The sequence below is a fragment of the Drosophila subpulchrella genome, unplaced genomic scaffold, assembly GCF_014743375.2.
Source record: "Drosophila subpulchrella strain 33 F10 #4 breed RU33 unplaced genomic scaffold, RU_Dsub_v1.1 Primary Assembly Seq354, whole genome shotgun sequence".
In the NCBI taxonomy this organism is placed as follows: Eukaryota; Metazoa; Arthropoda; class Insecta; order Diptera; family Drosophilidae; genus Drosophila; species Drosophila subpulchrella.
In genome coordinates, this window is record NW_023665577.1 from 3,080,658 (window position 1) to 3,096,659 (window position 16,002).

Below are 16,002 nucleotides of genomic sequence, written 5' to 3' on the forward strand. Positions count from 1 at the left end.
TGTACCGTATCCTTAGGCTGTATACAACTTATTCTTAAATCTTGGACATTTTTTATTTCGCAACATGATATGATATCATTTTCGCCAGATTTTTTTTTGTGTGCACAAAATTAAACGGAAAATCAATATAAGACACCGTGCCAGCAAAAGCAGCGGAAAAAGTTTCAGCCTCTGGTTTTTCGGAGCCGGGGGTGGCGGATTTGCACCCCTATCGATCCACTGAGGCTATCCAGATTTCTGCCCGGAATCGTGCACGTTTTATCAACTTATTGAATCGCGTGTGATATCCGCTGAAGGAGTGTCTCGGCCAGATGAACTCCAACTCAATTTGTGGGTCATCAACTTGGCTACATAAGGCAGGGGGGTGAAGAGGAGGCCCAAAACAAATAAACAAATGCCGAGTTAAGTGACCGTGTTGGCCACTTGTGTCCGCCAAAAGTTCTCCCACCCCCGCTGGCCTAATATTAAGTTATGTAATGACACGACAAAAAACACTTGGCAACCGGAATGGAAGTTGAGATACATAGATAAAGTTATAAACATTTGCCAGATATCGCTGGGGTGACCCACAGAAATATATGTATCCATGTGAATCGGCTCGTGAGCATTTACTTATGTAAAATGAGAGCAACGTCACAGCCCGTCAATGAGTTCAGCTGACAAATGGTCAACTGACGAGGGTTCCACATAGCCAAGCCTATGACCAATCGGTCAGCTTGACGTCTCCAGACGGTGTCCTATTCCTATATCGCAGTCATCGCCTATCCAGCCGGCCATCGATCAGTCACCCCAGATATTCCCCGGAACAACTCAATTTGGCGTTTCACCTGCCGCGACCACGCCCCCGCCACGTGTCGCCCCCTTTCTGGGGAGCTGAGTGCCAGTGCTCTGAAAAATCAATATGCGAATTATGGCTGCAGCAAGGGCTGGGGGCCCACTAAACAAAAAGGGTCTGTTCCACTGGCAATTATGACTTTTAGGCAAAATCAATAAGCGGAGCCGCGCTGATGACTTTACCAATTTGCATGGTGTCAAAGTCAACGAGCCGCGCTGAGACCCAAATATAACTCGGAATACGATTCGGAGAACTAAAAGATTACGATAACTCTACTAGAAGCACAGTGTTTTTTGTTTAAATCGAACTTTTTGGTTGGTACTCTAACATTCTGGGCCTTTAGCGGTTTGGAATGGAATAAAATATTTTTTGTTGGGTTATATATAAACATACACATTATTCTGATAAAATATTGTTGGTATGGTAGTAAAAGAAAATATTTTGTTTTGCAACACCATATAACCTTTACAGAATATTAAAGAACGGCTAATATATGTATACAATTTTGCAAAATATTTGATAATAAATTTAAATAAATATCCTTGCTCCCACTTTGGAAATGATAAAATCTGTTATGTGACATGTGGGGGTCCAAGTTCGGTTTGGTTATGCGACATTTGAAAGTTCGAGCTGGGGAAGTTCCACTATATTTTGTTGGAGTTGCATTCGCACTTTGCATTTGGAAAGGGGGTGAGCGTGCAAGTTGGTTTGGCAGAGAGCAGCTAAAACTTTGGCCAGCTCGCTAATTGCCATTGGCAAGTGCATTCCCGCCCTGCCGATGGGAGAGAGGGTGTATTGCGCGGGAGGAGCGATTCGGGGCGGAAGAGTGGGCGGCGGACCTCGATTCGGTTGCATAATGGCGTTCATGACCTGGGCCCTGGCAAAACGGGCAGAACTGGCAGAACGGCGACAGAAATCAGAGACGGCGACAGAAAGTCCGAGACCAAGTGCAGCATAATCACTGCCATCACGAGTGCCCCGATATGCGAGCGAATGAGCCATAAAGCTGACAGCGGGCTGTTGTACTTGAGCATTGATTAAAATGTGTGACCCCCGGCCACCCGGGCACCCCCTTTTGACCCCTGGGGGGTCTTTTCTCGCCATGAATGGCGGACGGACTACAATGGTCATGCGAGGAAATGGTATCGTGATATGTTTCAAGGTAAGGGAAACGGTAGGCAATTGTTTCATCATAACATGTGTGGGTTAAATGTTTCAAAAACTTGTAATCTTAATTTAAAACAAAAAGCCAAGGGTTCTGTATCAATGGTATATGGTATAATTAAGGATATAATATCCTTTAAGTATCTTACAGAAATACTTTATGGTTTACTTGGCTAACTATATAAGAGTTTAAGAACAAAAGTTCTCTGATCATATCATGAAATAGCAGCGCATAAACTCAATCCGAATCCAAGTCGGAGTCCGGCTCTACTTAGTCTATGATGCCATTCGAAGCAATTTGCTCGCCGCTCCTCGTAGGCGTTTATGACAATAGATTTACGAGCATAGCTCGTCTAATTTACGCCATTCCCATTGTAAAGAAGCGACCATCCATCCATCCATCCGTCCATCCAGCTCATATAGTAGTTAAAAAGATGAGAAAAACCTTAGACGGCGACAACGATGAAGGAAAGTCACTGGCATCTCTCGGCGGGCAGCATTGAATGAAATGCCCCGGAAAAAACCAATTGTTATTCCACGTTTAATTTAGTAGAGCAATGGAAAGCATAGCCTCCTCCCACCAACCACCGCCCACCGCCCACCTTGTGAATCCGATTTCACGGTTTGCGGGAACGGACAGCCAGCAGCTGACTGGGCTGCATCGTTGTGGGCGGGCAGATCTTGGATTCATCCTATTCCATCTCATCCCATCCCACCGCATCGCATCGCATCTCATAGATACGGATACAGACACAGACAGCGCTTGGCTTTGAGTTTCAGTTGGGTAATGCGAACCGCCGGAGACCGCCCGTCCGAAAATGGAGCAATAAATTCTAATCAAAATTAAAATATACATAATAATAAAGTAAGCAAAGCAGCTATCTAGTATAGCACAAGCATTTTCTATAGCCCATTCAGCGCGTGTGTGCACTTGTCATTGCCTGGAAGCCAACTGGGCGGAAGGGGCTGTCATGGGTTAAGGGGGTGGTCCAATATGTTGGCCAAATGAGTTCGCGCAGCGGGGTCTGCTGCCACAGCCAGAGTGATTTTCCTCGTTCTCTTGGCAAAAGAATGTACACTTTATTTCGGGGTGCTCTTCATGTGCCTTTAAATCGAGAATAAGTTGCCATTTCATCTCCATAAAACCAACTGATAGTAGAGATCTTGAGTCAGATATATTTCTAACAGCTCTGAGGTTGGGAAAAGAGTGTAATGCCGATTAGACAACTTTCCTCGTTTACTATACCATTGAAAAAATTCATTTAAAAGTTAAGAACTGAGAATAGGTAAAACCATTGCAACATATTTCTCTCTACTTCGTTTGCCCTTTGATAAAAATACTGTTTATTTCACTAAACCGGTTTCGAACTTGGCAATTCAAATGAGTAGGTAATTTATTTACTCGTAAAGCAAGCTTGTAATACATTTTAGTTACGCCGCTGGGAAGTTCATTTCGTTTTAGTAGTTCATTAAATAATGAACTGACTCCACAACAAAATACTGAAGATTTCTATGATAATAGTATGTAAAAACTGTACAAAATATATTACTAGAATGTTCCCTTCTGCAATAATGGCGCACTTATTTTTCTGGGAATTTAATGATGAATTGAAAAAAACTGGGGAATGTGTATGTGTGTAAGGGGAATGTTTTTTAATGATGCATTGGGTGTTGAAATCCCCATTCTGCCGTGTTCATCACATGCCCTAATGTGCTCCCTCCATCACAGGCACTCGCAAATCGATAGAACCCCCTTCTTTTCTTGGAGTCTTGCAATGGGCAAGGTGGGTGCATCGGGCTGACACGCGCCACCGCTCAATGAACCGCTTTGCACTAAATCAGCCTCAATTGAGAGCGTGCTGGCTAACCTACTTAAGCGGCAGCAGTCAAAGCCAACGATTTGTGGCACGTTGGCACGTCTAATTGGAAGACAGTTGGAATACGTACAAGGGATCCGCACGGCAATAGCTTGGAGGTAATGCTACCCAGATCCCCAAACCAAGGCTGCCCGGCAACCCAACCGTAGTACCCACATATACCTGCGCCAATCGGGAATCGGTGGGACCTTATCAGGTATCCGCTATCGATCCACTGACGCACTTCACCTGGTCACGACGCAAACCAGTACGGCTCAAGTGCCGCGGAACCCAAAACCAATTACAGCTGTCGACGGTTATTTGTTTACCCGACTTATTTGCCACTATTATTTGTCATTATCGGGCAGTGCGATAATTTGATTCGGGTCTAAAAACCCGGTTATTTTCGGCTACCAGCAAATATATCAGTCGACCAAACATCATTGGCATTGGCCTGCTACTTATGGTAATTTGTTTGCATTTGCATTCCGGCAAATGGGCATTATTTTGGAGCGATCGTGACTGCGAAAGTCGGTGGAAGAGCAACGTCAGCGGCTTGTATTAAATTGTATTTAAATTAAAACAAATTACGGACAGGCCGTGCTCGGGCGAGTGTGTGTAAGTGGCGGCAATTGTTGATATTGTCGTCACATATGAGGCATTAAATTAAATAAAAATTTATTATGACGATTTAAGGAGCGACAAGCAAAGTGCGAATCAAAAGATACATGCACGGATTCACACACAATTGAGTTACATATGTATCTTCTGGGAGAATTCGAACAATCTTTCAATTGTATGCATCGTTTGGAAAACATTTTCAATTCCAATTCCATTTCGACATGTCAAGTTTTTCGCATTTATGGCAGGTATGCCATTTCAATACGTACGAGTATATGCCTAGATGCTTCGCAGAAGAAATCTCACGGATCGGTGGCGGCCAAATCCGATTTCAACGGGTTCGGGCGGGATAAGCACATATTTATTTACTCGATCCGGAATAGTTGGCCAGCCCCGCTGGGCCCCTGTGTTTATTCATTGTTTATGCCCTCCCCATTTGCCCGGCAATTGAATCAAAGTATCTGAGGAGTTGAGTGCCCAAACGAATATTTGACAGTTATGTCATTTCCTACGGCGTTACAGATTGCCCAGACGAACCGGCTTAATCTCGGCCCAGCTCGTTTACTTCCTCCCACAATGCGTTCGGGTAATTGCGGTAATTGTTGTCGCTCAGACAATATTAAGTGCGTGACACAAGACGAGTTCAGAATTCTGAAGATCTCGTCTCACCGCTCAAAACTCGTTTGAACCGGCGCGGGAACAATAGAGCGATTGTTGAGCTTCAGCCATTCAATGGTCTGCCCTTAAAACTTGATTTCAGGTAGCCAAACAAGAAAACCACCCCTGAAGGGTCTTGATCGATGGACCATGAGAAACGAAAATACCAACTCGAAAACAAACGAAAATGAAAATAAATCAGCGCCGCGTTCTAAAACTTAATCTTCAAGTGTGGGGCGAGCGTTATCTGATAAGCAGACGAAACGTAAATATACAGATACAGATACCTGGGAAACTAGAGCCCAGACCCCCTGACAGTGGGTTATGCAATCACGGTAATTAAAACCCTAACCATTGACGCAAGCTGGGCTGGCAAGTGCCAAATATCGCACCGAATCGAAACAAATCGGAGTCCTTGTCAAGTGCAATCTTGGGATGTGACAGCAAACAGTCAATAGACGAGGTGCTAATTTTCCACATCTTGACTGCCCCGACTGCCAATTGATGCCTTTTTTGTGTTCCCTGCACTGGAGAACCTCTCAAACGATTGGCCATTGTCAGTTGATTAGATTTTTATTGGCGTGTAATTGAATTAAAATGGCCAATATTATTTTGTTGGCACGCTTTGATTGCCGAAAGCAAGTCACCGCCTCCGGCAGACGCTTTTCTGGTATTTTCCAGTTGTAATTATTATCGCTGGCCCCCTTTATGGCCAGCAGCAATCTGTTAAACAGTTAAAACGAAATTAAGATCTCAAAACAGAGGCAAAAGCCGGGTAAAACTGGACACAGGGAAGGAGGCCTGTCGCATTCGGGTGCTGAAAGTATCTGGCATTAATATAAATAACCACATATTCTGCCTGTCAATGCTGATAACTGCTGATAATAATTAAATACTGGGGGCTATGATAGAACCTGCCACTTTCCACGTTGGAAGGGCATTCTTCAGTGAACTGTCTGCCCTAAACTCTTAATTGCTTTATCTGCATTTTTCGACTGATAAACGGATAGATACAGATATATACCAACTAGTTCTGGTTTCGGCTGGCCATCAATCCCATATCATTTACCCATGGAACGCACGTCAAGAGCAAGAAAACTTCATTATCACGATGTCGGTGTGCTTGTTCCTAGAGCATCTTCAGATTGTAGTTTCTTGATTTTTCTGTGCTTTTTAAATTGACTTAAATTGAAAGCGCATGACTCAGCATACAAAATGGAGCTGCGACGCCTGTGGGGTGTGGGATGTACATAACTCAGCTCTACGCGGATTTATGCGTGAAATCATAATAGAATTTGAAAGAAGCACTGTGGGTTTGGGTATAACCAATCGTGATTTGTCCAGAGAGAATATAAAAATAAATCATTTTTCTTAAAATAACTTATTTTACATAGCTATAAGGTTCTTAAATTGTCTTTGCGACAGACGTAAGCTTAAAGTAAATTAAGGTCTAGATTTGGTTTTGTTTATTTTCCTCCTTCTCATGAATATCTTATTGGAAACCCCGATAATAAATGATACATATCATCGTTTATAAATTGCCTAAGGTAAATAATGATAAGACCCTGAACCTAAGTTTGCAAACCAATATCTGTTATCTTTTCCGTAGAATTGTGAAATAAGGTAACATTTACACCAAGTTTTAAAATTTTTGTAGCTTTCTAATTGTAGTAACTTTTAAAAGAATACCAAAATGTTGGTGCGATATTTTCAAAATCAAATTATATAAAGTCTTAAGGTACCCTTGGGGATTTTCCCTATTGCAAACCTCCGCCCACTGTGCGTTTTCAGTGGAATTGGGCTGCTCACAGATAGTTTTGCATACTTTCAGGCCGACGTGGCAGTGGGGATGTGCGAGTGTGTGCGTGTGACCTGCCCTTAGACAAGCCCCAAAATCAATAGAGCTGGCAATACGGACTTGGATTTCTAGCCCTAGGAACATGGAATATAGCCTACTTGAAACATCAGCCCTGGGAGCAGCTCATTAACGTCTGCGGTGTAATTAAGTGGCGTCATCGGTGGGGCATTTAGTTAGTAATCGGCGGGCGGGGAATCGAAGGGCGAGTATAAAGAAATACGGAAAAAGTACGTCGAGTTACGCTAATGTGCGAGTGTGTGTAATTAGCAGCGCACGACTCGGCCCAATGACACCAATTCCGGAAGGAGGGAAAAGCACGGAAAATGGAAAAATAAACGTCGAGTGCGAACGTTAGGCAGGGTAGTTTATTCTAGGGCTCGAGATTCCAATAATGAAATCTGCGAGATGCGGCGGAATGGGGCGTGGTTCGGGAGGGGGCGGCAGCAGTACCGGTTATGTAAGCCGAAAAGTGGAAAATTTCCAGGCACCGAAAAGCGGAAAGCTTTCTCGCCTGGAAAGTGGCAGTACTGGAAGTTGGAAACTGGAAATCGGGAATTGCGCATGTCAGCTAAGGGTTAAGACGCGAGTCGTGGAAGCCCGAGCGAAACAAAAAAAAAAGCGAAGCACACCTGGAAAGTCAGAGAGCGTGTAAGCGAGAGAGTCAAAAAGAGAGCGAGAGGGAGCTAGTCGCATTAGAAGTTAATCCGAATCCGAAAAAAGTCTAAAACCAAGTCTAACCCCAGGCTAATTTTAATGATCTAACAGATAAAAGTCGAACCAGATCCAATAGGATTGGTAACTCAACCCAGTTTCAACTTCGTTTTCACTTCCAGTTTCGGAAAGCCCACAAACAAATTAATAACTTCTTAGGGCGTCGCCTCGGCTTTGTTGTTGCTGCTTTTTACAGCAGCAACAAAACAAACAGAAGCAGCCGAGCACCACCAACAACAACAGCAGCAGCAGCGTACACAACACACAGATACACGCACACACCCACACCAGAGTACTCGGGCTTCGATTTTTCCCACTAAAAACAACGCCCGCTCAGAGTTTTGGTCGTAACAACCGATTTAGGCCAGTTTTTCGGCCACCCTAATAATCTCGGACCAACAATCCCTTGCACTTTCCCACTTTTGGCACTTAATTAACTTAGTTTTCATCGTAATTCTGGCTTAGTTTTAGCTCACCTCGTAATCCGACCTCAACGCCATGTTAAATTTAACTAGGGATGTGAAAGGTGTATTCAAATACCAATATTTCGATGTTTTGAATAAAAATAAATATCGTGATATTTTTAATTTCTCCATTTTGCAGCGGTGGGCGGATGGTCACACCACTCTCCTCTTAACAGAAATGTTAAGATACAACGCTTTCTAACAGTGGCAGAGCAGCGGCGCAGGCTGCGCTGCTGGTTGTATCTTAACGCTGCTGTTAATGGAACCGAAAACCGAATCGGCCGAAAACTTACCCAATATTTAAATTTTTGTGTTAAAAGTCTGCACGATATATTTGTATGACACTAACGTTTTTTGTCAAACCAATTCTGATTTAATTCTTGTCACTATGCGTATCTTGGCAAGTTGTTGGACGATCTTTTTGAAACATATCTCATTTTGTTGCTCGCATTATCTACGAACAAAGATGAAAAACATTTATAATTATTTGTTAAATTATTTTTTTAGGTTAATTTAGTTTGGTTTTTAAATTTTGCGTATTTTCTTCATTAGGGTAACGACTTGATTTTTCATAGACTATATTTATCAACAGCTGTATTTTCAAAGACCTTTTTAAGGATGTTGTAAGCGTTAAAACTGATTTTAGATTGGATGGTGACTTTGAACAAGACATGGCAGGGGACTTTGTGTAAAGTCACATTTGCCCAAACTTTTCATAAATAAGAATATAAACACATTTAAAAAACAAAGTTTTCGAGCAACATTTCCCAATTTAAATCCAATGTGCGCTATTAATGTGCACAGGTCAATTTACACATATTGGCCTAAAAATTTGATTTTCTTCAGAATTATGGCACCAACTGATATAAAATGTTTTAACAAATGTTTAGAACAAATGTTGGAAACAAATTTTTCCATTAAATGATATGTTGACTGTGCAATACTCACAAATAGAGAAAGCGTACTTTTTGCGCTATTTATGCGAACATAGCTGTATAACAGCTCTGTTAAGTGTTAGTGCTTACTTACACGCCATCTACATCTTAGAAAAGGGAGACAAAATACCATCATCAAATTTTTCCTTTTCAAATATACCAAAAATATTCTCAGCGGTCATTTGGAGTTGTATCGATATTTTCACTCAAATTCTTGCACGAAACTCACTCAACCTGACGACGGTCCAATTTTATGCGTAAAATTCCTTCATTTTCGTTTCTGAAAAAGAGGAAATTTAATTTGTAAAGTTTATTGGAATATAAATTTGGGTCAAAAATTCTTCACTGTGCAATAAAATGTAAATTGGTTACAATATTTTTATACTGTTTTTAAGAGTAAGAAAAGAAAAGTTAGTTAATAAATTAATAAATTAATTTGTTCGTACTTATTGTGTAGCTAGCAATTTAGTTAGCAAATGCAACCTCCTAGCTAGCCGATACACCCTCCTGTCAGGAGTAAATTTTTGATGTGGGTTGGAGTTTCAGAAAAGTTCTCTAGATGGCGCTTTGTCCTCCTTATTGAGTTTCCCTTTTCAACGTTTCTGGCGCTTTGGAACTGTTTTTCTAACAGAAATGTTAGAACGCAACATATTTTTAACAATTCACAGTGTAAGTTGACCACTTTTTGCTTTTAATCTTTAAATGATTTAACAACAATTAATTTTTTATCTTTTTGGGCGGCTTGTGGTCGTAAGAGTGGGCGAGTCAGATTCGCATAAAAAACTATCACTGCTTTCAAAGTAAGGAATTTAAGTCTGAAACCCCAACTACTAGCTCTTATAGTTTCCGAGATCACAACGTTCACATCGACAGACGGAAGTTGCTGACTATATAAAAGATATTCTACCAGATTTTTTATGTTCCCCGAATAAATTATTATGAATACAATTTTTTTTATGTGCAATCTTAGCTTAGTCAGCAAAGCCTTTAAAATATTGTTTACAAATGTGAAACAAGGGTAACAAATTTCGAAATTTAAGAGATCAGTTGTCGAAGTATTTTCGGAACTCCTGGCATCCAGCCCAGTTGTCCTCCCAACCGGGCGTAAGTTTCTTGGCCTGCTCGTACCAACGGGCCACATTAGCATACCGCCTGAAATCGAAACCGGCTACATCAAAGGTGGACACTGTGGCAAGAAAGGCAATATCAGCCAGACTATAATCCTCTCCAGCGCTGAAGGTCTGTCCCTCGAGGAAGGTGTTCAGGAACTCGAAGGCAACCTCGATCTTCTTGTAGCTCTCCTCATTGGCTGGCTTCTTAAGGAAAATCTGGGGATAATAGTACTCGGAGAAGCTCTTGTAAAGGGTGCCCATATCGAAGTACAAGCGCTGGTTAATCAACGCCTGCTTCTGGACATCCTTGGGAAAGAGCTTGTCGTCCTTGCCGTACTTCTCCACCAGATAGACCATGATAGCACGCGATTCCCACAAGGCAAAACCATTATCATACAGCGTGGGGATCGTGTGCTGGGGATTGATCTTAAGGTATTCCGGTTTGAATTGCTCCCCAGCACGGGTGTTAATAATCGTCTTCTTATCGAACTCCACACCCAGAGCCTTGGCTGTCATCAGAACAGAACGGCAGGGAGCAGATCCGGGTCTGTAGTATAGGTCCATTTTACGGTTGAGGAATCTCTGCAAAAAACAGCAATTTATCAAGATCAGAAGGTGTCACTGTAGATGAATATAAAACTGAATAGCTAATCACTTTCTTTAATGGCACCAATGAATTTGGTGACGCCATCTGCAATAATGAATAGGGAATTTTGTTTCGGTAGCTGAACTTACGAGATAATCAAAAATTTTTCTGGGCTCTGCTGGAGTCGAAGAACGACAATCAACTGAAGAATTCTCTGCGGTTTAGCCGTGTTTTATACACACAAACAAACAACCTGAAGATAACCACTGTATAAGTATTATGTGGGCTGATGGATCAATTAAGTACAGGTGATAATTGACAAATATTTGTTGGGCTGATTGCAAGTCACTTGCCCAAAGAGAGGGTTCTAGAAAAAGAGAACTCGAGCAGTATAAGAGCAAAATGGGTTTTGAAATGTGGTATTTCGATTAGCGATTAAATTTATAATGATTTCAGTTAGCTCAGGGTAAAACACATTTAGGTAAATTTTAAATTAGTTCAAGTGTTTCCTCAAAATTACCTTTGACGTTAATTGTTTTTGCTATCAACAAAATCTCAGTAGCTTACATTATAGCACAACGGCACGCAGCATTATCTTATCGCACTGAAAATGTTTGAGGTGTCGTACCTCAACGAATTTCACAAGAGCAGAGGCCCCCAAGTCTTATCGCATTCCAAAAGTCAACGACTCTTTGACAACAATATTAAAATCTCTTAAAATTATACCAAATATGGGCACTCTTTATTCAAACAGTGCGTTAAAATTATCAGTAATAAACATAGTAATTAAATTAGAGCAAGTCATTGTTTGTTCAAAATGCCGCCCAGATACAGCTTCTTATAGTACTCGCAGCCCTCCCAGTTTTCCTCCCAGCCGGGGATCACCTTCTTGGCATTATCGTACCACCTGACCACATTTGGATACTTACCAAAGTCATATTCCGATATTTCGAAAGTGGAAACGGTGGCCAGCAGAGCAAAATCGGCCAGAGTCAGCTTGTTGAGGGCGGCGTACTGTTGGCCCTCCAAAAGAGTGTTGAACATTTCGAAAGCGGCATCGATCTTCTTGAAATTCTCGGGATCAGCCGGCTTCTTCACGTCCTCGAACAATTGGGGATAGTAGTAGCAGACATAGCTCTGGTAGAGAGTGCCCAGATCGAAGAACAAACGCTGGTTGATCACGGCCCTCTGCTGGGGATCCTTCGGGTAGATAGAGCCATCCTTGTCGTACTTCTCCGCCAGATAAATAAGAATGGCCCTCGACTCCCAAACGGCGAATTCGCCATCCACCAGGGTGGGAATCGTATGCTGGGGGTTGAGCTTGACAAACTCGGGCTTCAGATGATCACCGGCATCCAGATCGACCTTCCTCTTGTTCAGCTCCAGTCCCAGGGCATGGGCAGTCATCAGGATGGAACGGCAGGGTGCCGAGTACAGCATGTAGTAAAAGTCCAACATGGTTCTTCGACGCCCTGTAAAATCGAACTGAATTGATAATTTCCTTAAATGAGTCTTATATTCTTGAAGTTCTCTTCAGCGATTACTAGATTATTTACAATCGATATCAAATGATCTTCCTGGTACTGATTCCAAGAAGTTCCAAAGTCTATAAACAGTATCATGGTTACAAGCTTTTGCTAAAATTTCTTAAGAAGATAAATATTTAATAATATTGGATTTCCATAAGAGTATGGTTTTGTTGCCAAGCAATTTTTATTTTGAAATTATAAATTCTTGTTATCAGTAAGGTACGTATAAAAAATGAAATGGCGATATTTACAAGATTCCTTTTCTATCTAAAAGTGATAAGATTATAATTGCATTGTATTTTCCAAACATTGGCGTAAAGTAATAAATCATTCGAGGAATAGAAAGTAGAGAAAACAAATCCATTAAGTATAATAGCATAACCAAAAAATGCAATTAAAATTAAGTTTTGTGTATTTCATGATGCAATATAATATAATAGGTTCCCAGACTATCTCACTTATAAGTTTAACTGGGGTAATTTTCTACCTTTTCTCTAGTGATTTCTATGATTTTTACTCGTGGCTTCCGGCTGTTTCCCTTCACCAATTTACACTGACAAAATGCCGGCAAGTAGCGCAGCTTTTATTGCTTATATTGCATCAAAAGAGGCCGATTCAGAGAAATTCAGTATGGCCCACTCTTTCCGAATCGAAAGAGAGGAAAACGAGCCAGAAGAGCCCCCACTTATCCAATTGGTGCTCCCCACATCCACATCCACCATATAGTATAGACATCTAAAAAACACTTTTGTATTTTGTGCATTCAAAAAAGCGAACACTTATTTATTGTCTTTAGAGACAGAAGAATTTGGAATTGTTTTTTGTGAACGTGAATATAAATACTACATCAAATGTACGGGGGTGTAAGAGGGGTAAATATCAGGCTTATTCGAAGAACTTCTTGAACTCCAGGCACCCGGCCCAGTTGTCCTCCCACCCGGGGGTGACCTTCTTGGCGTTCTCGTACCACTTGTTCACGTTGGCGTACTTGCTGATCTCGAATCCGGCCACCTCGAAGGTGGAGACGGAGGCCACCAGGGCGATGTCGGCCACGGTGAGCGAGTCGCCGGCGGCGTACTCCTGGCCCTCGAGGAAGGTGTTCAGGAACTCGAAGGCGGCCTCGATCTTCTTGAAGGCCTCGGGATCGGCGGGCGCCTTGGCGAACACCTGCGGGTAGTAGTAGTTGGCGAAGCTCTGGTACAGGGTGCCCATGTCGAAGTACAGCCGCTGGTTGATCACGGCACGCTTCTTGGGGCACTTGGGGTACAGCGAGTCGGTCTTGCCGTACTTCTCCACCAGGTACACCTGGATGGCACGCGACTCCCACAGCGCGAACCCGTTGTCCACCAGGGTGGGGATGGTGTGCTGCGGGTTGATCTTCAGGAACTCGGGCTTCAGGTGCTCGCCGGCCTGCAGGTTGAGCAGCTTCTTGTTCAGATCGACGCCCACGGCCTTGGCGGTCATGATCACGGAGCGGCAGGGGGAGGAGCCGGGCAGGTAGTAGAAGTCAACCATGTTACTGCAATGGTTAAGAAATGGGGGTTAGTTAAATATTCACTGTTTATAAAAAAAAACCTATAACATGGTATGCTTTTTAATAATTGCTTTTTTTATAAATATAAAAATGAACATTTACGACAAACTAAAACAAGTTAAAACTCAAAAACCCAATTTTCTTTGGAAAGAAAACTAATAGAAAAAGATATAATAGTCCGCCATTTTATATGGGAATGAAAACTAGTTCTCAAAAGCCTACACTAACTCTTTTTTGCATAACAAAAATCAAATAATTATATATTTTTTTAAGACAAATTAAGGTTACGCTCTCATACACATATTATAATTTATATTTTTTTTATATATAGCAAGATTTGTATTCCACTTTGGTATACTTTTCCTATATGGCGTGCTAAAAGGCGCACAGAATAGATCAGCAAAGATAGGCCGTAATTAGACGCGCTCTATAATTACGAGTTCAGACAAAAGCTGACTTTAATTGGGGCCGTCGTTACAGAAATTCACTTGGCCAACAGACTCCCAGGGCATGATGTCATATCTGAGCTGTGGTTCTTTCAACTATTTGAGCTTTTTGGTAAATTTCCATGCGAATTCCTTGAACATATTGTTTCTTTATATTATTTTTTGCCTGGACACGGACACAACACAATCACAATAGTTATAGAGGGTCGGAACTTACAGTTTGTTTGTTGGAAATCTCGCGATGTGCACTGTACCAGATGAGAAGTAGTACTGAACGGGATTCGGAGAGCGGGTCGACTTTTATAGCAATCGGTGGCGGTCGCCATAATGCCGGCAAACAAGAGTTGTTGTTTGACGCCCCGAGGGGCGGCAGCGGGCGTGGCAGCGGCGGGGAGGGGCGGGGAGTCACCATGAAGAGAGACAGCCGCTAGTTGTTTTCGTGTCTGGGTTTTTTGTCTTTTATTTCTGCCTTGCCTACACATACCACTAATATCAGGCAAAAATGTGACGTTAGCAGCGTGATTAATACGAGTATGTGGAGCCGTGTGCAAGTGTGTTGGTGATTTGGCGCAAGTTGCATTTAGCCCCCCTCACCACCCCGCTCCAAAAAGAAAGCTGCAACTTTCTAATGATCCTCCATTGGAACGCTGCCTTTTTCCTCTCTTAAGAACACATTTTTCCGTTGATTATTATCACATTTTTTATATTTTTATAACCGTGCAGTAGATATTCAAAGTTTTATAAAATGTTTGTTAGGCAAGGTGGAGAGATCTTCTTTCATATAAAGATCATTATTATGTCATTAGCATTACCAACGAATATACAACTATCATTATTCACGTTTGTTTTATTAAAATATTTATATTTCCAATATTTCAACAAAATTGTGTAGATTAAAAACAACCACTAGTCTTTATTAGAAGAACTTTTTAAACATATTAATCTTTTATTTTTTATAATAAAATTCCCATAAGTGTATTAACACTTCGACTTACTAAAGTTGCCTTCCCTTCTCGCTCACATTAAATGCACTCAATTTGCTTGGATACACATTTTTGCAGTTCTAACGAACATCTGTGGGCTTAAAAATAAATTCTTTCTTCAAAATAAAAAATAATATAAATAAAAACAAGGCAAACAGAAACCAGATAACAACCAAGCCGGCCGGCAAACATTGATATCAGGCAAACACACAGCAACAGTTGGCGAGTATTCCCAAGTGAAATGGAAACATACGTATAAACAAATCGCAAGAGACTCATGCTGTACTTTGCTAACTTATAAGTCCGCAAAAATATAACCATGTTAGATTATTTCTATAGCAAGTGGTTAAAAAAATAATAGGGAAACCCATTTGAGGTCGATATAGAATTGTCAAACCCTTAGTAATTTACAATTCGAAGGGACATGCAAATGCCAAATTACTGTTGTACATTTTTCATGTAATTATTTTGATGACCGCAGGAATAGAAATATCGATTGAACTGGTTTGTTTGTGGTTTGAAGGCCTTGGTCATTTCGAATTCATTGTAATGGCCGCATTACATGAAATTGAGAATGAAGTTTACTTTAGCTTCTGTTTCTTGGAAGGGTTTGATGAAATCGATGAAGTACCCCCTCGAACATTCCTGCCTTAGTCTGCTGGGGGTGTATATTTGCCCCAAAAAACAATTCGTTTTTATCAGTTTCACAAT

At 41.5% G+C, this 16,002-nt stretch overlaps 2 protein-coding genes across 2 annotated transcripts; both read right to left on the reverse strand.

The window, feature by feature from the left end:
* Nucleotides 1-10,021: 10,021 nt before the first annotated feature.
* On the reverse strand, nt 10,022-12,929 carry LOC119560219. The gene is made up of 3 exons (XM_037873578.1): nt 12,816-12,929; nt 11,607-12,284; nt 10,022-10,795 (listed from the first exon to the last, which is right to left on the reverse strand). The coding sequence occupies exons 2-3, from the start codon at nt 12,255-12,257 to the stop codon at nt 10,145-10,147; spliced, it is 1,302 nt and encodes a 433-aa protein (XP_037729506.1). The 5' UTR covers nt 12,258-12,284; nt 12,816-12,929; the 3' UTR covers nt 10,022-10,144.
* Nucleotides 12,930-13,079: 150 nt separating this feature from the next.
* On the reverse strand, nt 13,080-14,657 carry LOC119559763 (glutathione S-transferase 1-1). The gene is made up of 2 exons (XM_037872837.1): nt 14,526-14,657; nt 13,080-13,847 (listed from the first exon to the last, which is right to left on the reverse strand). The coding sequence occupies exon 2, from the start codon at nt 13,841-13,843 to the stop codon at nt 13,214-13,216; it is 630 nt and encodes a 209-aa protein (XP_037728765.1). The 5' UTR covers nt 13,844-13,847; nt 14,526-14,657; the 3' UTR covers nt 13,080-13,213.
* Nucleotides 14,658-16,002: the final 1,345 nt, after the last annotated feature.